Raw genomic sequence first — 27,304 nt, forward strand, 5'->3', positions numbered from 1 at the left:
TGGCCTCCCTTTCTAAAGGCTCCCTGCTCTCTGCCCTGGCTGGGTAGCTCAGTTGGTTAGAGCATTGTCCTGATATGCCAAGGACAATGTGGGTTCAATCCCCATCATCTCATTGCCAGATTTATCTTCCCCTAAACACAGAACTTATCAAGAGACTATCTACAAAAATTGTTCATTCAGCAAACATTTATTGAGCCTTTAATATGTGCCAGGCACTGTGCTTATGTTCTGACCCACCCTAATTTTCTGTCTATTAAAATTCCTCAGGGTTAGCTCAAATATTATCTCCTCCAAGCAGAATGTTTCCTCTCCCCAATCAGAATTAGTTTGTCTCACGCTAGCCGGTTTTGCTCAGTGGATAGAGTGCCAGCCTGAGGACTGAAGGGTCCCGGGTTCGATTCCGGTCAAGGGCATGTACCTTGGTTGCAGGCTCCTCCTGGGCCAGGGTCTGGTCGGGTTCCTGTAGGAGGCAATCGATGTGTTTCTCTCACATTGATGTCTCTCTCTGTCTTCCACTCTCCCTAAAAATCAATGGAAAAAATATCCTCGGGTGAGGATTAAAAAAAAAAAGAATTAGTTTGCTTCCCCACTGTGATCCAATAGCATTTTATTATTTTCACTTATTATATGCTAGTTTTATTTTTATGTATTGTAATTTGTTGCTTTTATTATAGTACTTTTCTCTAAAAGGCAATACCATCATCAAAAGAATATTGGCTCGAGTCAAGAAAAAATTCTAGTCTCAGCTGTTACTCAGTAGCTGTATAATATAGGACATGTGAACTTCCACTCTGAATATCAGCCTCCCCATCCACAAAATGAAGACAGCAATCCCTAACTCATGCAGCTGTGTGCGGATTAAAGGAGATAATATCTAAAAAGCATCTGACAGTAGGTGCCTCTTTCGCTAGAGCAGGGATTATTAACCTGAAATTCATGGACACTTAGGGGATGCATCCATGAGCTTCAGGAAGTGCAAGAATCTCCCTGGAAAGTAACGTTTTGTGTCTCCATGTTCATTTTACTGGGATAAGGGTCACAGCTTCCATCAGCATCAAAGGGGCTGTGAATCAAAAAGGGTAATAATCTCAGTGCTAGACCATAAAGACCTTAAGGGATTAGATCCGGCCTTTCAGGGGTTTAATGAGTGCTTTCTCAGCATATATAGGTCCTTTGAAGGCGATATTAGTACACCCATTTTTCTGACGCGGAAACGAAGAGTGGTTTGTAAAAGGCATAGTTCCTAACCAATGCCATTACTATCGAGCACCCATTCTAGGCCCAAAACTGAGCGAGGCGCCCGGAAGCCAGCTCCTGTCAGAGGTCCGCAGCGCTGCTGCTCCCCTTTTGACAGGTTCACATCACCCCGCGCTGGGAGCCGGGACCTTCCGCAGCCGCTGCCCATGTGAAATGGATCTCAGGCCGGAACATTCCCGGAGCGGAGCTCCGCCCCAAGCCGGCCCGGCCCCGCCCCGCCCCGCCCCGCAGAGGTCGGTATTGTCCGACGGTTTCCGGCGTCCCTCGGTTCCCCTCGGTAGTTTCCGGCAATGATCGAGAGTTTCTAACCTGCCCCCCGTTGTCTCTCGGCCGCCGTCCTCGCCACCGCCGCCCCCCCTGCGGCTCCCCCCGCCCCGGAGCCGGCCCGGCTGGCGCCTCCGGCGCTACGGGCTGGGCAAAATGGCGGCCTTCGGGATCTTGAGCTACGAACACCGGCCCCTGAAGCGGCCGCGGCTGGGGCCTCCTGATGTGTACCCTCAAGATCCCAAACAGAAGGAGGTGCGCGTTCACAAACCGGGGCTCTCGCGGGGCCAGGAGCCAGCGCTCAGCACTGGAGGGAGCACCTAGGGTTTGGGAAAGGGGGGGGGGGGCGCGGCGGTCTGGTGGGAGCAAAAGTCCCGAAAGGGGGAAGAGTAAAGTGGGTGCAGGAGAGTGGGACCTGGAGGGCAGGGGGCGGTTCCTGAGTGTGACTAGGGAACGGTGGAGGGGCCACGCTGGAGGCGGCCTCCCCCTCTACACACCCTTCAGAAAGTTGTCTGAGGCAGCTTGGTGAGCCATGGCTGCTAGCCAGCTTGTGAGGAAAGAGTGATGTTGAGTGAGATCTGGGTGATGGGGAGCCTGAGTAACTTTGTGTGTGTGTCGGGGGGTGGGGGGGTGGTGGTGGTGAGGGTGGGGTCCAAATGAACATCAAGGCCTAGCTCTAAATAGTAATCTGTGCTACTTAGAATCCTCTTCCTACCTTCTCGCCCCCGCCCCTTTCCCCCTCTTTTCCTGCCCTCCTCTCCCCCCCCCCCCAAGGAAAACTAAAATGCTGTTTTCCTGCCTCAGGATGAACTGACGGCCTTGAATGTAAAACAAGGTTTCAATAACCAGCCTGCTGTCTCTGGGGATGAACATGGCAGTGCCAAGAATGTAAACTTCAATCCTTCCAAGGTGAGAAAATCCTGCCAGGCTAAAGGAAAAGGCTGGAAGAATCTGAGAAGGAGCAAAGGCCGTGGGTTGGGAAGACCTAAAGGGACGACCTAAGTGGCCAAGTTTCCCTTCATAACCTAATGCTACCACAGTGGCATTTGCCCGTCAAAGGCACCACTACCTCTCCACCCTTTCTTTCCACCTGAGGTATAGTTTTCTTTCCTCAGATCAGTTCCAACTTCAGCAACATTATTGCAGAGAAGTTACGTTGTAACACCCTCCCTGACACTGGTCGCAGGAAGCCCCAAGTGAACCAGAAGGACAACTTCTGGCTGGTGACTCCAAGATCCCAGAGTGCCATTAACACCTGGTTCACTGACCTGGCTGGCACCAAGCCACTCACACAACTAGCCAAGAAGGTGAGATACTGTTTCCTGTTCTTCAGGCCAAGGAGGGGAGCATGGGTACCAAGTATAGTCCTATGCCCAGATTAAGCTATATGGCTGCAAGCTAATGGTGGCAATAGAGGTCTCACTATTTGCGATGTCCATCCAGGTCCCTATTTTCGGTAAGAAGGACGAAGTGTTTGGGTACTTAGCAAAATACACAGTGCCTGTGATGAGGGCCGCCTGGCTAATTAAGATGACCTGTGCCTACTATGCAGCAATCAATGAGACCAAGGTTAAGAAGAGAAATATCATTGACCCCTTCATGGGTGAGTAACTGTTAATTACCAGGGTTCCCACCACTGATTGCTTCAAGGAGCGATAGACCCTTAGAATTATTCTCCTTATCTGTATTCCTTGCTTCTGCTTGTATGTTGCTTTCTCTCAATTAGTAAACATCCAGTATGTTGAGTGTTTACTATGTACATGTGCTAGGCTATAAGGATGACCAGTACCTAATCCCTGCCCTTAGGATGCTTATAGTCTAGTAAGTATGCCAAGGCAGGTGTACGAGTCACATTATTAAATATATAAGGTGTCAAAAGAGGAGGCAGAAGCTTCTTTGAGACTTCAGTAGACTGAAAGATTACTTTATTTAAAATATATATATATATTTTTTATTTCAGAGAGGAAGGGAGCAGGAGAGAGAGATAGAAACATCAGTGATTAGAGAGAATCATTTATCAGCTGCCTCCTGCACACCCCCTACTGGGGATCAAGACCACGACCTGGGCATGTGCCCTTGACTGGAATCAAACCTGGGATCCTTCAGTCTGCAGGCCTATACTCTATCCACTGAGCAAAACCGGCTAGGGTGAAAGATTACCCTCTTTTGAGGACATCTGGGAAGGCTTTAGGAAGGTAGCATTTGACTAGAGCCAAAGAGGATGAATAGGGTTTAGAAGTACAGTAGTCCCCCCTTATCCAAGGGGGATACATTTCAAGACCCCCAGTGGATGCTGGAAACCACGGATAGTGATGAACCCAATATATACTGTTTTTTCCTCATACATACCTATGGTAAAGTTTAATTTATAAATTAGGCACAGTAAGAGATTAACAATAGTAAGTAAAAATAGAACAATTATGATAATATACTATAATAAAAGTTTTGTGAATGTGGTATCTCTCTCTAAACATCTTATTGTACTACATTCAAACTTCTTGTGATATGTGAGATGATAATGCCTACGTAATGAGATGAAATGAGGTGAATGACGTACGCATTTTGATGTAGCATTAGGCTACTATTGACCTGACCATATATCAGAAGGAGGATTATCTGCTTTGGGTAATCCTGGATCATGGAGCCATGAATGACAGTGTCGATGGTTGGATATCAGGAACAGATGATATTGATGGTTAGGAAAATTTATTTATTTTCAGACCACAGTTGACTGTGGGTAACTGAAAAGGCAGAAAGCAAAACCATGGCTAAGGGGTGGGTTTGGGGGGGGTGGGGAACAGAAAATGTTCTAAGCAGAGGGACAGTATAAAATAGCCCCTTTCCATCTTTCCCTCAGAATGGACTCAGATCATCACCAAGTACTTATGGGAGCAGCTGCAAAAGATGGCTGAATATTACCGGCCTGGGCCTGCAGGCAGTGGGGGCTGTGGTTCCACTATAGGGCCCTTGCCCCATGATGTAGAGTTGGCAATACGGCAGTGGGATTACAACGAGAAGCTGGCCATGTTCATGTTTCAGGTAAGGGCATGTCCTGTGGGACATTGGATTGAGCCTGATCTCGCACTCTGCCCATAGAGAATGGAATCTGCCTGCCACCTTGCCCCAGTTGTGGTTCTCTTCATCCTGTCATTGATTTTATCTGCCTCATCTCTAATAATCCCTGGGCTAAACTAATCCTTTCCCCTGGTTCCCATAGGATGGAATGCTGGACAGACACGAGTTCCTGACATGGGTACTTGAGTGTTTTGAGAAAATCCGCCCTGGAGAAGATGAATTGCTTAAACTGCTGCTGCCCCTGCTGCTTCGAGTAAGGTCTAGGATTTAGGGGTCGGGGATGGGGGAGGGGGGCTCTCGGGAGGATTAGAGGAGGAATAAGATGTGACAGCAGGGTCCCTTGGAGAGAATTTGGGGTTTTGCTCCTCATGTCTTCACAGTACTCTGGGGAATTCGTTCAGTCTGCATACCTCTCCCGCCGCCTTGCCTACTTCTGTACCCGAAGACTGGCCCTGCAACTGGATGGCATGAGCAGTCACTCGGCTCATGTTATGTCTGCTCAGTCGACAAGCACACTGCCCAACACCCCTGCTCCTCAGCCCCCAACTAGTAGCACACCCTCTATACCCTTTAGTGACCTGCTTATGTGCCCTCAGCACCGGCCCCTTGTTTTTGGCCTCAGCTGTATCCTTCAGGTAAGTATTGGGTGGCCCCAAGGAAGTGTTAAGAGGCATCCTGAGAAGAGTTGGTTGGGTGCCTGTCCTGGAGAATGGAGGTGATTCTGAATTGGAGGTGGGACTCGGCACTGAGTACTTGCTTAGAGATTATTGCTTCTCATTCATGGACTGTTAGTTCCTTTTCAGTTAGGAGTGTGGATGAGGGGAGGGGCTCAGGGATCGAGTGATGCCACTTCAGGGACTTAGAATACTTTGGATCGGAACTCTAAGGATTGGGTCTTATCATGGGATTCTAGAGAGGTAGCCATGGTAACTGAGTTTGACATTGTGGTTCCTATCTGCAGACGATCCTCCTGTGTTGTCCTAGTGCTTTGGTTTGGCACTACTCGCTGACTGATAGCCGAATTAAGACTGGGTCACCACTTGACCACCTGCCTATTGCCCCCTCCAACCTGCCCATGCCAGAGGGCAACAGTGCCTTCACCCAACAGGTAAGTTGGACCAGTTGCCTAGTACCCCCAGATTAGGAGGTGAGGCTCAATTATTCTTTCAAAAATAGTGACTTGGAGTCCTCTGGCACTATTCTTTTAGCCTGGGGCCCTGGCCTTTTGTATGCCTTGGTACATCCTTAAAGTCGTTGATATATATTTCAGGTCCGTGCAAAATTGCGGGAGATCGAACAGCAGATCAAGGAGCGTGGACAGGCAGTTGAGGTTCGCTGGTCTTTTGATAAGTGCCAGGAAGCTACTGCAGGTGAGTGCCAGACGATGAATAGTAAGAAGGATGTTTGAGGAAAGGATGGAGATTGGTTAGGACAGAGATCTGAGAGTTGGACTGCATAGGGAGGTAAATCCCCTTTGCCACTTTTCCTCCTTAGGCTTCACCATTGGACGGGTGCTCCATACTTTGGAAGTGCTGGACAGCCATAGTTTTGAGCGCTCTGACTTCAGCAACTCTCTTGACTCCCTTTGTAACCGAATCTTTGGATTGGGGCCTAGCAAGGATGGGCATGAGGTAAGCAAGAAGGGGCACCGAAGGAACAAAAAACTTTGCGAGAGCAACAGTATGAGGGGAAGGCCTGGTGAGGCATGAAAACGGGATGTCTGAAGAGATGCTATTACTGGGCCGGGATGTTTTAAGATGGGACCCAGTGTTTAAGAAATCAGAACCGGGCTCTTTGTCCCCAGCTCTACCTTACTCACTCCTGTCTTCCTGTGGTCTCCAGATCTCCTCAGATGATGATGCTGTGGTATCACTACTGTGTGAATGGGCTGTCAGCTGCAAACGTTCTGGTCGGCATCGTGCTATGGTGGTAGCCAAGCTCCTGGAGAAGAGACAGGCAGAGATTGAAGCTGAGGTTAGGGAGCAGAGAGAAAAGAAAGTGGTTGGCCAGTGGGGTAGTGGCAACTGGGGTTGAAGACAGATTGAGCTGGTAGTGGGACCGTAGTTGAAGCTGTGAGAATAAAGAAATAGTAGAGAACCTAGGGGGGAAAGTCGAGGACATAAGGCAAAAGTAGAAAGGCAAGAGGATTGATGTCAGAGAAGCGATCAAAACTTCAGTTGGGAGGCAGTAAAGAAAATGGAGGTCAAAGGGGGAATGGAATTGAAAAGTTTGGGGTGGAGACAAAATAGGTGGTAGTTCTAGGATTACACATGGAGGAAGGAGTGAAGAAAACAGGTAAAAACCAATCCTGCAGTTTGTTCTTTCATCTTACAGCGTTGTGGAGAATCAGAAGCTGCAGATGAGAAAGGTTCCATTGCCTCTGGCTCCCTTTCTGCTCCTAGTGCTCCCATTTTCCAGGATGTCCTCCTGCAGTTCCTGGATACACAGGCTCCCATGCTGAGTATGGACCCCTGCCACCCTCTGGTTACCTCGGCCTAGACTCAGTTACCCGTTACTGTCATCAGAAAGCATAATTAAGCACCTTCTGGTATATTTTTCTGTCTTGGGCTCTATGCTGAATGAATTTTGGACATAATTCTAGTCTTTGATCATTTTATAGTTTAACAGAGTAGAGAAATAAAGAGAAAAATAAAAACCAGCACAAACAATTGAAGCATTGTCACATATACTTAGCAGCAAAGATGCTATATTCCTATATGAGATGGTGTGTGGGGCAGGAGGTGGGGTAACCAAGGATACTTTGTCCCTCTGCAGTTTTATTTTGGTTTGGATTGTTCCTCTTTTTGCCTACCTCAGGCACTCTAGGAGGAGCGTGCCTGAGGTGTGTCCCTCTTTCTTTCTGCCCCCCCCTCTTTTTTCCTCCATATCTTTTGTGCTTCTCCTAACTCATTTTTTCTCATTCCCTCTCCTCTAGCGGACCCCCGAAGTGAGAGTGAGCGGGTGGAATTCTTTAACTTGGTACTGCTGTTTTGTGAACTGATTCGACACGATGTTTTCTCCCACAACATATATACTTGCACCCTCATCTCCCGAGGGGACCTTGCCTTTGGAGCACCTGGTCCTCGGCCTCCCTCTCCCTTTGATGACCCTGCTGATGACCCAGAGCGCAAGGAGGCTGAGTGCAGCAGCAATAGCAAGCTGGAGGTGAGTTTTTCCCAGCCCTGGATAGTTTCTTCCTATGTTCCCATCTTCCAGGCTCCCAGAGTCCTCTGAGAGTCCCTTACCTAATAATGAGACCTAACTATGATCCTAACTATGATGGTAGTATCTGCTTAGTGCTTCTTGGTTTACAAGGCACTCTTGCATCATTCTTTTTTTAAAAAAAATATCTTTATTGATTTCAGAGAGGAAGGGAGAGGGAAAGAGAGATAGAAACATCAATGATGAGAGAGAATCATTGATCAGCTGCCTTCTGCCCGATTGGGGATCGAGCCTGCAACATGGGCATACACCCTGACCGGGAATTGAACTGTGACCTCCTGGTTCCTAGGTTGGCGCTCAGTCACTGAGCCACCACAGCCGGGCTCGCATCATTCTTTTTCATGTGATCCTAACAACTACCTTGTGAGGTCATCTTAACCCCATTTTACTTATTTATTTATTTGTTTATTTTCAGATATGTTTTTATTGATTTCAGAAAGAGGAAGGGAGAGTGGGGAGAGAGAGAAATATCAATGATGAGAGAGAATCATTGATTGGCTGCCTCCTGCACGCCCCCACTGGGGATCGAGCCCGAAACCCGGGCTTGTGCCATGACTGAGAATCAAACCCTGACCTCCTGTTTCATAGTTTGACGCTCAACCACTGTACCACACCGGCCAGGCTATTTTTTCTTTTTTTAAGAATATGTTCTTATTTGTTTTATTTTAATATGCTATTATTGATTTTAGGGAGAGGATAGAATGAGAAACATAGATCAGCTGCTTCCTGCATGCCTCCTTCTGGGGATCAGGCCACAACCCAGTCATGTGCCCTGACCAGGAATCGAACTGGTGACCTGTTGGTTTGTGGGTTGATGCTCAACCACTGAGGCACTGCAGCTGGTCTGTTTATTAATTTGGGAGAGGGAGGGAAGGAAGGAGAGAGAGAGAGAGAGAGAGAGAGAGAGAGAGAGAGAGAGAGAGAGAGAAAGAAAGAAAAACATCAATGTGAGAGAGAAACATCCATCATTTGCCTCCCCCATACACACCTGACCCAGAATTGAGCCTGTAACCTGCGTATGTGCCCTGACTGGGAATTGAACCTGATTCCTTTTCGTGCATGGGACGACACTCACACAACTGAACCACCCGACCAGGGCTATTTATTTTGTTCTTAACTGAGGCCCATGGTGGTTAAATGAATAATCAAGGCCTGAATCTAGATCCTGTGCTTTTCCCAGTATGGTCTTCTGTCTCCAACTCCCCTGTCAACTTTTCTAGATGATGGGGAGCAGGTCCCTGGGACTAAAACACTCCGCTTATGTTCTGTGCCCTCAGGATCCAGGGCTCTCGGAGTCTATGGACATCGACCCTAGTTCCAGTGTACTCTTTGAGGATATGGAGAAGCCTGATTTCTCAGTAAGTTAGAGCCTGGTGTGGAAGAACCCACCTCTTCAGGGCCTCCCATGATACCTCTTTTGGGAATTTCTTTATGCCCTTTCATCTCCTTTTGTTCCTCTAAACCAGGGGTGGGGAACTTTTTTTTCTGCTAAGGGCCATTTGGATATTATAATACCATTCGCTTAATATAATTCACTTAATATAAATTTATGTTGCTATGATAAAAGCTCCTAGATTTATTGAATTTCAAATCCCACCTGCAGTTGCCTTAGCAGGGCCAGAACAAATGATTTTGCAGGCCAGACGTTCCCCACTCCTGCTCTAAGCATTATGCCCTTTTGCCTTTCTCTTAGTTGTTCTCTCCAACGATGCCCTGTGAGGGGAAGGGCAGTCCATCGCCTGAGAAAGCAGATGTTGAGAAGGAGGTGAAGCCACCACCCAAGGAGAAGATGGAAGGGACTCTCGGGGTTCTTTATGACCAGCCGCGGCACGTGCAGTATGCCACACACTTTCCGATCCCCCAGGTACTCTTCCCCAATACCCTGTGACGATCTATTTTGAGTCCAGGTTTCTGTCCCAGGACCAGCAGAGGGGTTGGAGCTGTTCTTGAGGGTGCAACATGCTGGGAAGGGTTTGAGCACTGGGCTGCTGAGGGGCATAGCGCATGCTTTTAAGTGGAGGGAAAGAGATTCGTGCAGGAGTCTGATGGTGCTGCTGGGATGCAGGAGGAGTCATGCAGCCATGAGTGCAACCAGCGGTTGGTCGTACTGTTTGGGGTGGGAAAGCAGCGAGATGATGCCCGCCATGCCATCAAGAAAATTACCAAGGATATCCTGAAGGTTCTGAACCGCAAGGGGACAGCAGAAACTGGTGGGTTTGAGGCTCCTTAACCGATCTCCCCTGAAAGAATGCCCTAGTCAGTCTTCCCTTCCCCAGCATAAGGCATTCCCAGTCATGTCCCAATGTCCTGTCTCTTGGAGTCTTCTGAGAGCTCTAGTCCTTTTGAAACTTCCCCCCTCATTCCCCCCCTCTGCAGACCAGCTTGCTCCTATTGTGCCTCTGAATCCTGGAGACCTGACATTCTTAGGTACCACACAGTAAGCCCCGTACTGCCCTCCCTCCCTCTCCCTTCCCTCCCCCAACCTAGCACCTCCCTGTATTTATTCCTTTTATGGTCCACATAGTTTGTGGCCCTTGCAACCTTCCCTTCACTGTCCCCTTCATCCCTCCCCCACCCCTTCCTTGGCCCTCCCTTCCCATCTGCCCTCTGCCCTCCCCTTCCTTCTTCGTTCCCTCCCTCCCACCCACGCATAGCCTTTCCCTCCATTCCCCACCCCACCCCTAGTCAACTAGTTCATCTTCCCTGTCCTGACTGATCTCTTTCAACTGTCCCCTTAGGTGGGGAGGATGGGCAGAAGCGGCGTCGCAATCGGCCTGAAGCCTTCCCCACTGCTGAAGATATTTTTGCTAAGTTCCAGCACCTTTCACATTATGACCAACACCAGGTCACAGCCCAGGTGTGGGCCTAAGTCCAGCCCCCTTCCCACACTCTGGCCTTCCATCCTCTTTTCCTTTCCTCATCTTCTTTCCCTCCTAAGCAGGGCAAACCTCCCAGTCTCATCCCCTTCCACTGCCATCCTTTCCTGCTTCCCTCCACCTCTCTCCACTCCCGTCTCACTCCCACTGCCCTTATCAGGTCTCCCGGAATGTTCTGGAGCAGATCACGAGCTTTGCCCTTGGCATGTCATACCACTTGCCTCTGGTGCAGCATGTGCAGTTCATCTTCGACCTCATGGAATATTCACTCAGCATCAGTGGCCTCATCGACTTTGCCATTCAGGTGGGGAAGTTGGGGAGATAAGGGTGGAGGAAGGAGTTTGTACTGTATAGGGTCATAAGGATAGGAATAGAGACTCAAGTCAGAGTCCCGGGCTATTTGCAGGGGCAGAAAGATTAGCACAGGGGGAGTGGAACATGAGCTAAGATGGCAGGAATAGAGACTCAAGTGCTCCCTGGGGAGGCCCAAGACACAGATCAGAGCATTGGGTATAGACTGTCCTCCCACCATGGAGTTCATAGAATTCTATCCTGGAGATTGATTAGATCGTTGATGTGGCTGATGTCATTAATAGAATAAAGGGCTGTGGCATATAGCAGCAGGGCCCTTGTAGACTGAGGCGGCTCCAGCAACAAGGGGCTGGGGCCTGGCTTTGCCAGTTTCTTCTAAGAAAGTGTGGGATTTTATATAATATGTGTGGCCTGTTCTCGTTTCTCACCCTACTTACTCTGCTAGCTACTGAATGAGCTGAGTGTAGTCGAGGCCGAGTTGCTTCTCAAATCCTCTGACCTTGTGGGCAGCTACACTACTAGCCTATGTCTGTGCATCGTGGCTGTCCTGCGGCACTATCATGCCTGCCTCATCCTCAACCAGGACCAGATGGCACAGGTCTTTGAGGGGTAAGCAGGGCTTTGGAATTACCGGAGCACAGAGGGCTCCCATGAACGCCGATGGGGCTCTCACTGTGGACGTGCATGCCATTCATGTGGGGTGGGGTGGGGTGGGGTGGGGTGGGGTGGAGTGAGTATTGCCAAGAGACTTTAATCTGTGTCTAGGGTCCTTTGTGTCCTGGCCCCTGCACACTTATCTGCTGACCCTCTTCACCTTCCTTTCTCGTGACAGGCTGTGTGGCGTAGTGAAACATGGGATGAACCGGTCGGATGGCTCCTCTGCAGAACGCTGTATCCTTGCTTATCTCTATGATCTGTACACCTCGTGTAGCCATTTAAAGATCAAATTTGGGGAGCTTTTCAGGTAAGAGAGGTGGGAGTTAAGGGGTAGAGAATGGAACCTCGTCCTTTATCCTTCCCATTGTCGCCCATCTTAGGAGCAGAGCACAGCCCGGGACCCTGCTGCCTTTGCAGGGTCGTTTGGGGACTGTGCCCTCCATGTGTTCTTAGTTCCTGAGAGTGGTTCTCCTTCCTTGTTGGCCTTAGTTCCAGCCCATCTCGGTGGGGCCCACACTCCTCCCCCTGTCTTCAGGGGCCCCTGTGCTTCTAACTGGGTTCTTTTCTTGCCTCGTCTGCTTTGTCCCATCTCCCTTTTTCCTGTCCCAAGGTCCCTGGTCTCTCACTTTCTCTTCTTTTTCTTTCCTCCCCCTTCCTGACCATCTTTCTGCCTCACCAGACCTTCAACACTACTATCTGCTTTCCCCTATCCCTGCAGTGACTTCTGCTCCAAGGTGAAGAACACCATCTACTGCAACGTGGAGCCATCAGAATCGAATATGCGCTGGGCACCTGAGTTCATGATTGACACTCTGGAGAACCCTGCTGCTCACACCTTCACCTACACAGGGCTAGGCAAGAGTCTTAGTGAGAACCCTGCTAACCGCTACAGCTTTGTCTGCAATGCCCTTATGCACGTCTGTGTGGGGCACCATGATCCCGATAGGTATGGGGCGTACTGAGTGAGGAATGGGCACTGCGCTCCGGCCCCATATTGGGAGGGATGAGATGCCCGGGAGGTACTGCAATCTTGGTTATTGCCGGAGTGGAAATGAAAAGTTAATGGGTCTGAGGTTTTATGGAACAAGGTTTTTCCTGAGGGCATTTGTACTTTTCCCCAGGGTGAATGACATCGCAATCCTGTGTGCAGAGCTGACCGGCTATTGCAAGTCACTGAGTGCAGAATGGCTGGGAGTACTTAAGGCCTTGTGCTGCTCCTCAAACAATGGCACTTGTGGTTTCAACGACCTCCTCTGCAATGTAGATGTGAGACTTGGGTGGGGTCCTGCTGGGGCCTGGGCCACTTACCAGGGCAGGAGTCTGCTCTCAGTAATCAAGGCAGTACAGGGACAGAGTTTGATTATTTTTTAATATATTTTTATTGATTTCAGAGAGGGAGGGAGAGGGAGAAAGAGTGTGAAGCATCAGTGATGAGAGAGAATCATTTTTTTTTGGTGCCTCCTGCACGCCCCACACTAGGGATCAAGCCACAACTTGGGCATGTGCCCTGACCGGGAATCGAACTGTGACCTTCTAGTTCATAGGTCCACGCTCAACCACTGAGCCACACCGGCTAGGCGGGTACAGAGTTTTGTACAGTCGAGGCATACCATTTTGAGTTTTATTTAGCACCCTGTCTCCCCTTTGAGTCTTAATGTCTGTCTGCTTTTTCCTCCAGGTCAGTGACCTGTCTTTTCATGACTCCCTGGCTACTTTTGTTGCCATCCTCATTGCTCGCCAGTGTTTGCTCCTAGAGGATCTGATTCGCTGTGCTGCCATCCCTTCACTCCTTAATGCAGGTAAACTACCAGTCCAGAACCCCTAGAATTTCTAGATCCCAAATTTCAACACACACTCTATGGGTGCACTCTCATTGTTCAGTGTTGGGCTCCCTGGCATCCCCAGAGGCCATTCCTGTGGTGTGTCTCAGGCTGGGGAGCCTCTGTATAACCCTGCATTTGCAGCCCTGATCTGTTCATTTTGTGACCCTTCGAGGAACTCCTCTCATACAGCAAAGCGGTTGGCTGCTCCACCTCTTCTTCAGCATTATCTTGGTTTTTTTCCTCCTTTTGCCTGACCTCATCTCCCCTTTTACCATCCCTCTTCCACAAACCTATATACAGTCTGCTTTCCTTCTGTCCTATCTGCTTTGTCTTCCTTTCTATAGCTTGCAGTGAACAGGACTCTGAGCCAGGGGCCCGGCTTACCTGCCGCATCCTTCTCCACCTTTTCAAGACACCTCAACTCAATCCTTGCCAGTCAGATGGAAGTAAGTGATCCCGATCTGAGCCAGCCAGCGGTAGAAAGTGTGGCTACCCCACCCCCACAGTTTCTACTTTTGCTTCCCCTGACTTCAGCTCCCTCCCCAGACAAGCCTACTGTAGGAATCCGCTCCTCCTGTGACCGCCACCTGCTGGCTGCCTCCCAGAACCGCATCGTGGATGGAGCTGTGTTTGCTGTTCTCAAGGCTGTGTTTGTACTTGGTATGGGGGTAGGAAGGTAGTGGTGCCAGAAGTGTGTATAGGGTGGAGTGCCAGCTAAACTACAAAGGACAGTCTCTCTCCTGAAGGTGGTCTCCCTGATCTTTAGGGAAGAGAGGAGGGAGGGAAGTATATTTCTGTTCCATAGGGCAGGACTTGGGGAGTTGCTGCCTCTGTGGGTCCAGGGTGGGTCTCCACACAGTATTCGGATCTCACCCCTCCCTATCTCCCGCCTGGGGACCACAGGGGATGCGGAACTGAAGGGTTCAGGCTTCACTGTGACAGGAGGAACAGAAGAACTTCCAGAGGAGGAGGGAGGAGGTGGTACTGGCGGTCGGAGGCAGGGTGGCCGCAACATCTCTGTGGAGACAGCCAGTCTGGATGTCTATGCCAAGTACGTGCTGCGCAGCATCTGCCAACAGGTCAGTCTCACCTTCCCCCCGCACTTCCTAAATGCTTTTCTATAATATAGTCCTGTTTCCAGCCATGATCACGCCACCTCTCTACTATACATTGTGTCCCTCACCAACTCCCACCCTATCCCCCTTATTCGTGACCCCCCTTTCTGGTTGCCTCAGTCCCCTGATAATCAGCCTCCTTAGGAATGGGTAGGAGAACGTTGCCTTAAATCGCTGTGTGAGGACAGCAATGACCTGCAAGACCCAGTGTTGAGTAGTGCCCAGGCTCAGCGCCTCATGCAGCTCATCTGCTACCCACATCGACTGCTGGACAATGAGGACGGGGAGAACCCCCAGCGGCAGCGCATTAAGCGTATTCTCCAGGTAGGCCAAGGCATTGGGGGTCTTGTAGAAAGCAATGTAGTCCAAGCCTGGGGTCAAACCATGGAAACCTTGAGAGAAAAAGAGATGAGGAGTTAAGAAGGAAGACAGATAAGGATGTGGTTGAGAGAAACAGCTCCAGCATGGGTTTAGAAGTAAAGCCAAAATGGTCTAGACCAGCCGTGGGCAAACTACGGCCCGCGGGCCGCATCCGGCTTGTTTGAAATGAATAAAACTAAAAAAAAAAAAGACCATACCCTTTTATGTAATGATGTTTACTTTGAATTTATATTAGTTCACACAAACACTCCATCCATGCTTTTGTTCCGGCCCTCCGGTCCAATTTAAGAACCCATTGTGGCCCTCAAGTCAAAAAGTTTGCCCACCCCTGGTCTAGACTCTAGAATAAACTGTTGGGTAAGGGCACAGCTCTCTGGATGCAGTGGGACTGTAGCTTATCTTGCGGGGGGGGCATGGCATCTGGGAGACCTACTTTTTGGCCTTGTGTTTTTGGCACTTTGGCCATAGCTCAGTAATGAATGGTAATACTACTCAGTAGCTACTACACTAGAATGTCTGTTTCATGCCAGCTACTGTGCTCAGCACACTATGTATATTTTCTCATTTAATCTTTACGACCCTATGAAGTAGGTATGAGTATCTCTGTTCGACCGGTAAGGAAACTGAGGTTGGAAGAGTTAAGTAACTTAACTCTTGTTGTGACTCAAAGGTCACACAGCTAGTAAGCTAAGAGTCAGTATGTGAACTTAGGTATACCTGTGCCTTTTTTGCTTAACCACGCAGCTTCAGACATTCAGGTGACTAGAGAGTAGACAAATAAAGCCATTAAGGAAAAGCTAAAGGAATGAGGTCTCTAAAGTCCAGAGGAGATAATGCCAAAGAGATTAGCTAGCAGTATAGCCTTGGGGTCTGTAAAGGACTTCGAGCAGCTAGTTTGAAACAGGAGAAGCAGGCTTCAACTTTAACATCAAGGATTTAGGTAAAGTGTTAAGTAGAACTTCCTTGTGCTAAAGAATGTGAGGCGTGGCTCAGTGGTTGGGCATCGACTTATGAACCAGGCGGTCAACAGTTCGATTCCCTTTCAGGGAACATGCCCAGGTTGCAGGCTCGAACACTAATCTCATCATTGATGTTTCTGTCTCTCTCTCCCTCTCCCTTCCTCTCTGAAACCAATAAAATATATTTTAAAAACAAATAAGTAAAATAAAAATATATTTTAAAAAAGAATGTGAGGCCCTGAAACAGGAACCTGTGGAAAGATATGAAATCTTTCCTGAACCACTTTTTTAAAAGGTTAGATTTTTCAACCATTTTGAATTATTTAGGTATAATCTTTCCTAAAGCTGGGGCCATAGAGGTCCCTTTCAGAGTGTGGTTCAAGGTTGTGAGAGATCAGGAACTGGCCTTGGAGTGATGAGTGTTTGTGGGTGACATGAAGATGACTAGCTTGGGTGTGGGGTCTCTATCACAGAACTTGGACCAGTGGACCATGCGCCAGTCTTCCTTGGAGCTGCAGCTCATGATCAAGCAGACCCCAAACAATGTGAGTGGTGCCCCGGCCCTCTCTTTCCCATGCTCACTTCTAGCTCCGAGTGTCAGGGAGGTGGCCCACCATAGAAGAACGTAGGTCCTACCCTGGGGTTCTTGAGATAAGAGAGGATGGGAAGATGGCAGATATGTAGAGCCGTTGATAAAGGAGCTGGGTTGGAAGTGTTGGGACTCTTGAGTTGTGAGAAGGGTTGGCGGTGGTAGTTGTGGAGGCTGTTTCTGTGGTCACTACTGTAAGGAGGTCTGCAAAGGAGAATACTGGGGAATTGAAAAAATCTGCAGGGACTGGAGGGTATGACTCCCAACAGACTGGTGTCCCTCCCCTCCCATTAACCTCCACAGATGCCTTCATCTGCCCTCATCTCCCATCTCTCCTACCATCTCTTTTCCTTCACCCCAACTTCCCATTTAGCGTCTCTGTGCCTTTCCTCTTCCCCAGGAGATGAACTCTCTCTTAGAGAACATTGCCAAGGCCACAATTGAGGTTTTTCAACAGTCAGCAGAGACAGGGTCATCTTCTGGAAACACTGCAAGCAATATGCCCAGCAGCAACAAGGCCAAGCCCGTGCTCAGGTTGGGTAGACACCTGTTAGTACCCATTCCCTTATAAGTTTCTCTGATGTCAATGTAAATTATTTCAACCGTGTGGAGATAGATATCAGGCATGTCCATCAGGAGAGGAGAGGATGGATTCTACCAACCTTGCCTGGCTCCTCTGTAACCCTGTGGACTCCATCTGTCCTCCAGCTCTCTAGAGCGCTCTGGTGTCTGGCTGGTGGCCCCCCTCATTGCTAAACTGCCCACCTCAGTCCAGGGGCATGTGTTAAAGGCTGCTGGGGAAGAATTGGAGAAGGGCCAGCACCTGGGTTCGTCTTCCCGCAAAGAACGTGATCGACAAAAGCAGAAGAGGTAAAGCAGCTGGAAGGGGGCCAGGAGCAAGGGGTAGAAAGAGGAAGCAGCCCAGTGAAGAAAAGTTAGGGCAGAGGGGTGAGAAAAAAACCCATGGAAAAGTGGAAAATCAGAGGGTAAGCATGGGTCACATTGAGCAAGCGGCTAGATCTTAATAGGCTATGGGGCTTGGGAGAATGAAGTTGGAAGCTGCCAGATCTCTAGCCCATGGTCCTATTCTTTTTCTTTTCCTTTCCTTTCATCTCTAGCATGTCTCTGTTGAGCCAGCAGCCCTTCTTATCCCTGGTACTGACATGTCTGAAAGGGCAGGATGAGCAGCGCGAGGGACTCCTTACCTCCCTCTACAGCCAGGTGCAGCAGGTACAGGTCTCTGGGTCATGGAGCCTGGCAGGAGGGCAGAGAAGGATGTGCCCAAGAGGCCACTGTGTACTCGGAACCTTCATTACTTTCCGTGAATACTGTGGGTACTTTGGAATGGAAATGAGGGGATCTCTGAGCTGTGTGTTATACTTGTTTCTGTCTTAGATTGTTAATAATTGGCGAGATGACCAGTACTTAGATGATTGCAAACCAAAACAGCTAATGCATGAGGCCCTCAAACTGCGGCTCAACCTGGTGAGAAGGGGAGCTGGGAAGAAGAAGGGAAGGGGTGGGGCTAGAATTGCAGAGCAAAGAAGTCCTAGCCCAGGGAGCGCAAGGGGGATGATGGCGGACCCAGGCTGTTCTGGGTCTTCAAGCATTCACCCAGCTCTCCTAAAGGACGCAGGCCCTGAAAGTGGTTAAGGACACTGAATCCTAGCAGGGACACTGCCTCAATTATCCTAGATTCTGGCCAGACCCTAGAAGACTTAGAAGCTCATTTTAGAATGTTGGATAGAATCTTGGACATCCCTTAGTCCAACTCCTGTCATTTAATAAGTAAGGAAACCAAGGCCCAAGATGTCAATTATTAAGTCATTGCCCTGAGTTCATGTAGCAAGTAATAGGTACAACTGGAATACTGACCTCAGGTGTCCCTAGTCCACCCAACCCAGGTTCTGATCCAAACTTTCCTTAAATGCTGAACTTCACCCTGAGCCATCTTATTGACCTATTATGTCCTTGGCAGGTGGGTGGCATGTTTGACACTGTGCAGCGTAGCACCCAGCAAACCACTGAGTGGGCAGTGCTCCTCCTGGAGATCATCATCAGCGGCACTGTTGACATGCAGTCCAACAAGTAAAGTACCCTACCCCTCTCTGCATTTTGTGCCCAAGAGGGTCCCCCTTCCCCCACACCAGGTGCACAGCCCCCTGTGATCCCTGGTTTTGATGCCCCCGGAGTGACACCTTAAGCACCATTTTCTGCTTGCATCCAACCCCAGTCCTTTATTTTTCACCTCTTCTCCGATTTTCTCCCTGGCTTCCTGTCATAGTGAGCTCTTCACTACTGTATTGGACATGCTGAGTGTGCTCATCAATGGGACCCTGGCTGCAGACATGTCCAGCATCTCTCAAGGCAGCATGGAGGAAAACAAACGTGCCTACATGAACCTGGTGAAGAAGCTGCAGGTGAGCAGAAGAGGCAAGGGTGAGGCTTAGGGAACAGCAATATTCTTAGCCCACTGTCCCCTGACCTTGCAGTGGCTGTCCAGCCTCTGGGACTTTGCTCTGGCCAGAGACCCCACTCTTTCCTTTCACAGTCGCTTTTTCTTTGTTATTCGTATAGCAAGGATTGACTGAGTGTTTTCATGCTAGGTTCTGTGTTGTCCCAAGACTTTTCACCCCTATGTTTTTGTATTCTTGAACTCTTGTCTCTTCTTACTGTGCCTACAGAAAGAGTTGGGGGAGCGCCAGTCAGACAGTCTGGAAAAGGTTCGCCAGCTGCTGCCACTGCCCAAGCAAACCCGAGATGTCATCACCTGTGAGCCACAGGGCTCCCTTATTGACACCAAGGGCAACAAGATTACTGGCTTTGATTCCATCTTCAAGAAGGAGGCATGTTTCACTGTCTTTCTGCCCCAAATTCTCTACCCCCCACCTTTTCCCCCTTTGGACAAGAGCCTTTCCTGCATTAACCTTGTACCTACAAAGGCTCATCAGGCTACTGCGTCCCTCAAGCTCTGCAGTGAAAGCCACCTCTTCAATGTTGAACTCATCACTAACTTTACTTACATTTCTTCTCCCCATCTTGGGAGTCTCAACCTCTTTCCTTGGTCTCTTCATTCACCCATACCCACCACTTCTACCCACCTTTTAACATACCACCCATTTCTCAGCACTTCACCCTCCTCTTTCCTCTGTCCCACCTACCTCCTGCCCTCCTCCAACCCTGCCTGCACCCCACCCATCTATCTGGATGACAGCTCATATCCGGTACCTTCATGCCGGCATTTTTCTCCCTCCACTCACTCATCTCTGCACAATTTTCTTTCCCCTCTCTCTGTTAGTTGTAGTATTTTTTAACTATAATCAATGTGTATAGTAGAGAGGGAGAGGAAGAAGAGGACCTAGAGCAGCGGTTCTCAACCTGTGGGTTGCGGCCCCTTTGGCAGTCGAACGACCCTTTCACAGGGATCACCTAAGACCATCCTGCATATCAGATATTTACATTACGATTCATAACAGTAGCAACATTACAGTTATGAAGTAGCAACGAAAATAATTTTATGGTTGGGTCACAACATGAGGGCCAGAAGGTTGAGAACCACTGATCTAGAGTTTAAATCCAAAGTCCAACCCATTCATGTATAATTCTCATGTCTTTTCCTGTCCCATCTGTCTCTGTCCCCCTTCCTCAGTGTCTCTGTCTCTCTCCACCTGTCTCTTTGTCTCCCTCTGCCTACCTCTCTCTTCCTGTTTTTCTCCTTTTCTCTCTTTCCCTCTCTGCCTGTCTTTAGTCTCTCACTGCCTTTTCTCTTCATTTCTATCTCTGTCTTCCTCTGAATGTCTCTCTCTCTCTCTCTCTCTCTCTCTCTCTCTCTCTCTCTCTCTCTCTCTCTCTCTCTCTCTTCCCTCCATACACCCATCACCTTCTCTCCACTTAACTCTGTCTCCCGTGTGCATGTTTGTGTGTCCATACCCATCTGTCTTCATCTGACCATCTATCCTGAATCTGCCCATTACTTTTTTTTTCTTTCATTGCCTGAAGATACTTCCCCCTTTCCTATAAGTCCTTAAGGTCTGGCTTCTGTTTTACAAGCCTTAGCCACTCATTGTTTCTCATTTTCTGGAGCAGGGTCTACAGGTTTCCACCAAACAAAAGCTCTCTCCCTGGGATATTTTTGAGGGCTTGAAGCCGTCAGCGCCACTGTCTTGGGGCTGGTTCGGAACAGTCCGGGTGGATCGGAGAGTGGCTAGAGGTGAGGAGCAGCAGCGCTTACTGCTCTACCACACGCACCTGCGGCCTCGGCCCCGGGCGTATTACCTGGAGCCACTGCCACTGCCACCAGAAGATGAGGAGCCCCCTGCTCCTACTCTGCTAGAGCCTGAGAAAAAGGCTCCAGAGCCCCCCAAAACTGACAAACCTGGGGCTGCTCCAGCCAGTACTGAGGAACGCAAGAAGAAGTCCACCAAAGGCAAGAAACGAAGCCAGCCAGCTGCTAAGACAGAGGTTAGTGCTGTCCCCATGATGCTTCCACAGCCTGTCTCCATGATTCTGTCCAGTTTCTGGTTTGTAGGAAGGGCAGGGGCATGTGGGGCAGGGGTGCCTTTGGAATTATAATAACCATGTAGATCCAGCTCCCCATCACCCCTCCTAGCCCACTTCACCCCCACCCCTCACCTTCCTCTTCTACCGTTCACATAGGACTTTGGAATGGGCTCAGGACGGAGTGGCCCCTATGGCGTGACAGTGCCTCCAGACCTCCTGCACCATACTAACCCTGGTTCCATAACCCACGTTAGCTACAGGCAGGGCCCCATAGGCCTCTACACCCAGAACCAGCCACTACCTGCAGGTTAGTGCCACCCCAGGAATGAGAGACTTACCTGGATTCCTCCTGCCTCAGGGATGATGCCCCTCGTCCAAGGAGCTATGGGTAACCAGGACACCTAGCTGGGGATGGAGGGACAAGGAGCCTTGAGAGGTCAGCCTGCTCCCATTTCCAGGTGGCCCTCGTGTGGACCCATACCGCCCTGTGCGGTTACCAATGCAGAAGCTGCCTGCCCGACCACCTTACCCTGGAGTGCTTCCCACAACCATGAGTGGTGTCATGGGACTGGAACCCTCTTACAAGACCTCCGTGTACCGACAGCAGCAGCCTGCAGTGCCCCAAGGACAGCGCCTTCGCCAACAGCTCCAGGCAAAGATAGTGAGAGGGGCCGTAGGGAGGGCCCCCAGGGAGAGGCATTTGAGGGTCACAGGACTGAGGAGACACTTGGGCTCTTCACGGGGACATGCAGAGTGGGAGATAGAGTTAACGAGATGGCGGAAAGTGTTTTCTGAGTTTAAATTTGTCCCCGTTTTCCCTTTTAGCAGAGTCAGGGGATGTTGGGCCAGTCATCTGTCCACCAAATGACTACTAGTTCTTCCTACGGTTTGCAGACCTCCCAGGTAAGGGCACAAGATGGTGAGAATTAGGGAGCTTGAGGCAAGTTACTCTGCACGCTCTTGGTCCTGACTCTCTCCTCCTTTCGTCCAGGGATATACTCCTTATGTTTCTCATGTGGGATTGCAGCAACACACAGGCCCCGCAGGTACCATGGTGCCCCCCAGCTACTCCAGCCAGCCTTATCAGAGCACCCACCCTTCTACCAATCCTACTCTTGTAGATCCCACTCGCCACCTGCAACAGCGGCCCAGTGGCTATGTGCACCAGCAGGCCCCTACCTACGGACATGGGCTAACTTCCACTCAAAGGTACCCAAGGGAGTTGGGGTTGTAAAGGCACTGAGGTACAGAGGCACATTTGACTTGGAAAAACATGCCTGGGGTGATGGGACTAATCAGAACTTCTGGAGGCGGCAAGAACACTTATCTGGCCACATAGCCTATTGCTACAAAATGCCAGAGCTGGAAGGGACCCTGGCAACCAGTAGTCCCACACCTGCTTCCTCTATATTTCTTTGAGGCCGAGAGAAGGGAAATGATTTATATGACTACAGTAAGGGCAAGTCTAGGATTCATCGATGCACTGCATGGTAAGTTGGCATAAAGCCAGTGTTAGAACAGTCTTAACTCTGGAATGAACTAATGAACATATCCTCTCACTATTCTGAACATTAGTCAAGCCTAAGGTAAGACATTGTAATTGTGTCCTAAGGGTCTGTAGCTTAGGGTTTAGAACACTGAAGGGTAGACCAGCAGAAGTCCTTTTACTGAGAAGTAGTAACTGCTCACTGTGTGGCCAGCACTGTGCTAAGACCGGTTGGGGTGAGGAAAGATATTTTTAAAAAACTATGAAGTCCCTCACCACAAAGAATTGTTACTCTGGTTGAGGAGATGAGACTTACCCAGAGGAACATTTAGAGAATACTGAGGAAAATCAGCCAGATGTGCCATTATGTGCTGTGAAGTAAAATGGGAATCCAGAAAAGGTGCATGGTGCTGTCATCGTGGGCCTGAGTCGTCAGAGGAAGTGTCACGAAGGAGGTTGGACTTGCGTTGAAGGATGGCTATGATTTGTATTTGTGGAGAGGAGGAGAAGGAAGGGGATTCCAGATAGAGGGCATATCATGAACAAAGACATGGGAGCCAAATGAGGGGAGTGGCCGGGAGGAGAGGTAGGAGAAGAACTTGGATGGAGGTAAAATTGGTGTCGGGGAAGTAAGGGATAGGCTAGGAGTGGGCAGTTTGAAGAGGGCCTTGACTGCTTAGTGCAGAACTGAGACACAATTCCAGAAAGAGCTCTTTGGATCTGGAAAGTGACATGACTAGTTGGACATGTCTAGAGATTAATATAGAATGCATGGATAGGATGCATAGAGAAGGTGCGAGAAGACTTGAGACAGGGGACCTGGTCAGTAGCCTGGTACAGTGATGTACAGATTGGGGTAAGGAAAGTGGAAGGAGCAGTGGGACTCAATTGTCTTTAAGCCCCTGAAATGTTATTGGGGATTGCCACCGACAACAAAAACCTCACAAAGTGTTAACAAAATGCCTATCCTATGCTAAGACTTTTTTTCCACTTTTATAAGAGAAAAATAGCTAAGACAGAATTGAAAAATTTCTAGCCATGAAGGTTCTGAGACACTGAGACGGGGCATTGTCTTTACTCCTTACTCCCCTACTTAGAGAGCTGCCAGGACCCAAAGGGCTCTTCTGATTAGTGACAGGAGGAATGAATGAAACCACTGAAGTGTCTTTAGAGTCAGGACCTGGGGCTTCTCTTTCACCTCTCTCCCCGCCCCATGCCTTGATCTCTGGGCCTCTCTTTGTAGGTTTTCACACCAGACACTGCAGCAAACACCCATGATAGGTACCCTGACACCACTGAGCACTCAGGGTGTCCAGGCTGCCGTCCGATCAGCTGCCATCCTGCCTGAACAACAGCAGCAGCAGCCACCGCAGCAGCAGCAGCAGCAGCAGCAGCAACAGCAGCAGCAGCAGCAGCAGCAACAGCAACAGCAGCAGCAACAGTACCACATCCGGCAGCAGCAGCAGCAGCAGCAGATCCTACGGGTAAGGCCCAGGGAGTTCACAGGGGACCTGGGAACCCAAGGAGGAGGAAAGGCCCAGGCTCCTCCTCATTGTTATCTATAGTGACTGAGGCAGTACATAGAAAGCGCCTGGCAGAGTATCTGGCATGCAGTAGGATCTTAGAGAGTTAGTTTCCCCTTATACCCACTTTGGTTTTGTGGAGGTTCTATTGGGAGAGAGTTGGGGGTTGTCTGCTGGGGACTCTAGATTGGGTATCTTTCTCTGCAGCTCTCTGAGGAAGGAGGGCACTGAACCCAGTTTCCTCCCTGCTGCTTCTTCCCCTGTTCCCATCCCTCCATGCCTGGGCTCAGCTGCTTGCTCTCCTTAGCAATATCTCTTATGTTCTCATAGCAACAGCAGCAACAGCAACAGCAACAGCAGCAACAGCAACAACAACAAGCACACCAGCAGCAGCAGCAGCAGCAGCAGCAGCAGCAGCAGCAGCAACAGGCAGCGGCTCCTCCCCAGCCCCAGCCCCAGTCCCAGCCCCAGGTAGCTGCTGGACTCCAGCCCCAGGCTCAGGGACAGCTGCCCAGGTTGGGCATGCAGCCAGTGAACTAGTTGGGGACAGTGTGCCATGTGGTAGAAGTAGGAGGCAAGGCATGGCACACTAAAAGGAGATGGGGAGATGGGGATAGAGAAGGATGTGGAAGATTCCGAGTAGAGGGTTTGAGTTCAGTGTTCCACTTCCAATTTCTACCTCAGTTCCAACGCCAGGGGCTTCAGCAGACCCAGCAACAGCAACAGACAGCAGCTTTGGTCCGGCAGCTCCAACAACAGCTCTCCAGTAAGCCTTCCTTCCTTCCTTCCCAGGAGAGTCCCATGAAATAAATTGGGGGCGGGGAGGGGCAAGTAGCTGAGGCTGTTGCTTCTAGCCCATATTGTGGGGGCAAGCATTATATTCCATCCCTTCCCTTAGCACCTGAGTAGCTCTTCCCATGCATATCTACAGCCCCGCTTGGCATCCCACCCTTGATCCTCTCTGGTTTTTCACAGATACCCAGCCACAGCCCAGTACCAACATATTTGGACGCTACTGAGCCATCTGGAGGAGCTGCTTGTGACTGGATGTGGCCCCACCCTTTTCTCTGAATTCTCAATCCCCTTCCTGGGCTAGCACCAGTAATGGTTGGGGCTCTTCCCTCAGGCTCCATTTTTAATGAGTTTTTAGTATTTTTGTTAATGTGAGGCATTGAGCTGTTGGGTTTTGTATATTATTTATATTGAGACCCCAGAGCTGTTGCACCCAATACACAGAGCTTCTTTGCAAAGGGCACGTGTGAGTTCTGCATATCTGGGAAGGGCGGGCCCTTGGGAGAGTACTGGAGGCTGGACGGACAAGTTAGAGCCTTCATTCTGTTCAGATCATCTCCCCTGTTTACCTTCCATCCCCTAAATTTCTCAGTTGAATTGGATTGCTACCCTCTCTTCACTTCTCCAACCTGGCAACATATTAAGGTTTGGGCCCTTAGTCTCTTAAGAAGGGCAGCTTATGTTCTCAGCTAGATGATACAGCTTCTGGATAACTTTCCATCATGGTGGATATACCACTGGGATTGGGGAGGGGCCGTCAGGCCAGAGGGAAAAAAAATCAATGGAACCTGATTCTGCTTCCACTCATCCACATGCTGGGTTTTGAACAAGCTTCAGAGTGGAGGGCGTGACAGACACTGCCTACCCTTTTTGCCACCTTTTGTGGTCTCCATCATGTGCCAAGTGGTATCCTAGACAGAAACCTTCCCTGAGATTCACATTTCGGGGATGAAAAATTGCCCTGCATTAGCAAGTGTCACCATTGAATAGGTGGTGGAAGTCTGGCATGGTTCCAGGAGGAAGAGACACCAGTAAAAGGAAGCACCCTTTTCTTTCTCTGCTCTGTTGCTGGAACTGCTTGCTTTTACACTACTCACCTTGGCAGTTACCCAGGATAACTGTTGGTCACTCCAATTTTAAAGTAGAGATAACAAAATCTGCTTCAGAGTCACAATTGGTACTGTGCAGGGCCATTCTGAGATCCCTTGCCTTCAGGTTTGTTTTTGTTTTTTAAAATATATTTTTATTGATTTCAGAGAGGTAGGGAGAAGGAGAGAGGAATAGAAACATCAATGATGAGAGAGAATCATTCATTGATCTGCTACTTCCTACACGCCTCCCACTGGGGATCGAGCCCACAACCCAGGCATGTGCCCTGACCAGGAATTGAACCAGGACCTCCTGGTTCATAGATCGATGCTCAACCACTGAGCTATAGGGGCCAGGCCCCTTGCCTTCAGTTTTAGGGCCCTAGATCAAATGCTATCTGGGAGAGTCAACTGGTTTGCTACAATGGAGTCCCCTGGTGTGCCCAGCTGGGGCTAGAAGAGGACCAGCTCCTTCTCTGTGGGTGGGCAGTACAGGATGATTTGACAACTTAAGGATAACATCCAGGATATATTTGCACTATATCACTGGGAAGCGTCGAGTGTGCTGGTAAAACTAGGAGCACCAATCCATACCCAAGTTATGAAATATAAAAAATAAACTCCCTCTTTGAGATCCACAAAGTATGGCACTTAAGTTTGAGTTATGTGCTCAAGGAATGGAACTCCCTGATAGGGCCAAAACAAACATGACTGAAGCTGCTGAACATTCTAAAGCAGCAGTCGCCAACCGATGGTCCCCGGACCACTGGTGATCCGTGAGGTCCGAAATGTTGGCAACTGCTGTTCTAAAGAGATACAGGAGTAGAGATTTGGCTGGGATAAGAGACACTCAGAGGGGCTTCGGGTACGGGGATTAAATAAACTGGACAGGTGCACTACATACAGGAACACAAAGACAGCCGGTTCTAGAGAGGAGAGACCCTGACAGTCTGAGGCTGACATGGCCCCACACAAGCAGCAAAAAGGAACATCATTGACCTTTGAGAGAGCGACAGGATGAGGGCAAAGTGCCCCCCACTGGTGCTACTTGAATAGTGCTGGTGCTGAGAGGTGAGGGCTGCTGAGGTGGAGGCCTGTTTGTGGAGTATGACGGGTCTCCTGCAAGCAGTGCCTCAGTTTCTCCCTTTGTTTCAAGTTCTCAAGCTTTGCAGGTAAAGTTTGGACTAGCTGCCCTGGAAGATTACCTGTTTGTGACTTGAAGGGGGTATGTGTGTGAGGAAGAGGGATTTCATGAGCAGTGTGTGCCAGATCATGGGAGGAATTGGGCCATGCCCCAGGACTTGAGCCATCTCTGGCACAAAAGGAGTTAATGGCAGGGACCGCGCCCCCCGTGTCCGGGCACGCGCAGCGCGCCCCCTCGGTGC

The 27,304-nt window shown here is 49.6% G+C and overlaps 1 protein-coding gene across 2 annotated transcripts; it reads left to right on the forward strand.

Moving 5' to 3' along the window:
* Positions 1–1,677: 1,677 nt before the first annotated feature.
* On the forward strand, positions 1,678–25,289 carry MED12 (mediator complex subunit 12; the record flags this gene model as incomplete). Of its 2 annotated transcripts, none has more annotated exons than XM_081080863.1 (45): positions 1,678–1,776; positions 2,326–2,430; positions 2,637–2,828; positions 2,965–3,124; positions 4,379–4,560; positions 4,739–4,849; positions 4,977–5,231; positions 5,558–5,704; positions 5,867–5,966; positions 6,091–6,227; positions 6,439–6,570; positions 6,931–7,057; positions 7,532–7,761; positions 9,096–9,176; positions 9,512–9,682; positions 9,884–10,028; positions 10,195–10,245; positions 10,557–10,675; positions 10,855–10,998; positions 11,452–11,615; positions 11,839–11,970; positions 12,382–12,609; positions 12,785–12,929; positions 13,342–13,462; positions 13,831–13,932; positions 14,033–14,146; positions 14,390–14,565; positions 14,746–14,925; positions 16,415–16,486; positions 16,931–17,064; positions 17,239–17,400; positions 17,649–17,760; positions 17,926–18,015; positions 18,509–18,618; positions 18,815–18,950; positions 19,215–19,376; positions 20,617–20,991; positions 21,187–21,337; positions 21,489–21,691; positions 21,856–21,933; positions 22,022–22,239; positions 23,760–24,000; positions 24,370–24,510; positions 24,724–24,805; positions 25,015–25,289. In XM_081080863.1, the coding sequence occupies 45 exons, from the start codon at positions 1,678–1,680 to the stop codon at positions 25,056–25,058; spliced, it is 6,561 nt and encodes a 2,186-aa protein (XP_080936989.1). In that variant the 3' UTR covers positions 25,059–25,289. The 2 variants fall into 2 exon arrangements, with proteins under 2 accessions (XP_080936989.1, XP_080936990.1); XM_081080864.1 differs by having other exon boundaries at positions 21,489–21,682.
* Positions 25,290–27,304: the final 2,015 nt, after the last annotated feature.

The sequence above is a fragment of the Myotis nattereri genome (assembly GCF_964212035.1).
Source record: "Myotis nattereri genome assembly, chromosome: X".
In the NCBI taxonomy this organism is placed as follows: Eukaryota; Metazoa; Chordata; class Mammalia; order Chiroptera; family Vespertilionidae; genus Myotis; species Myotis nattereri.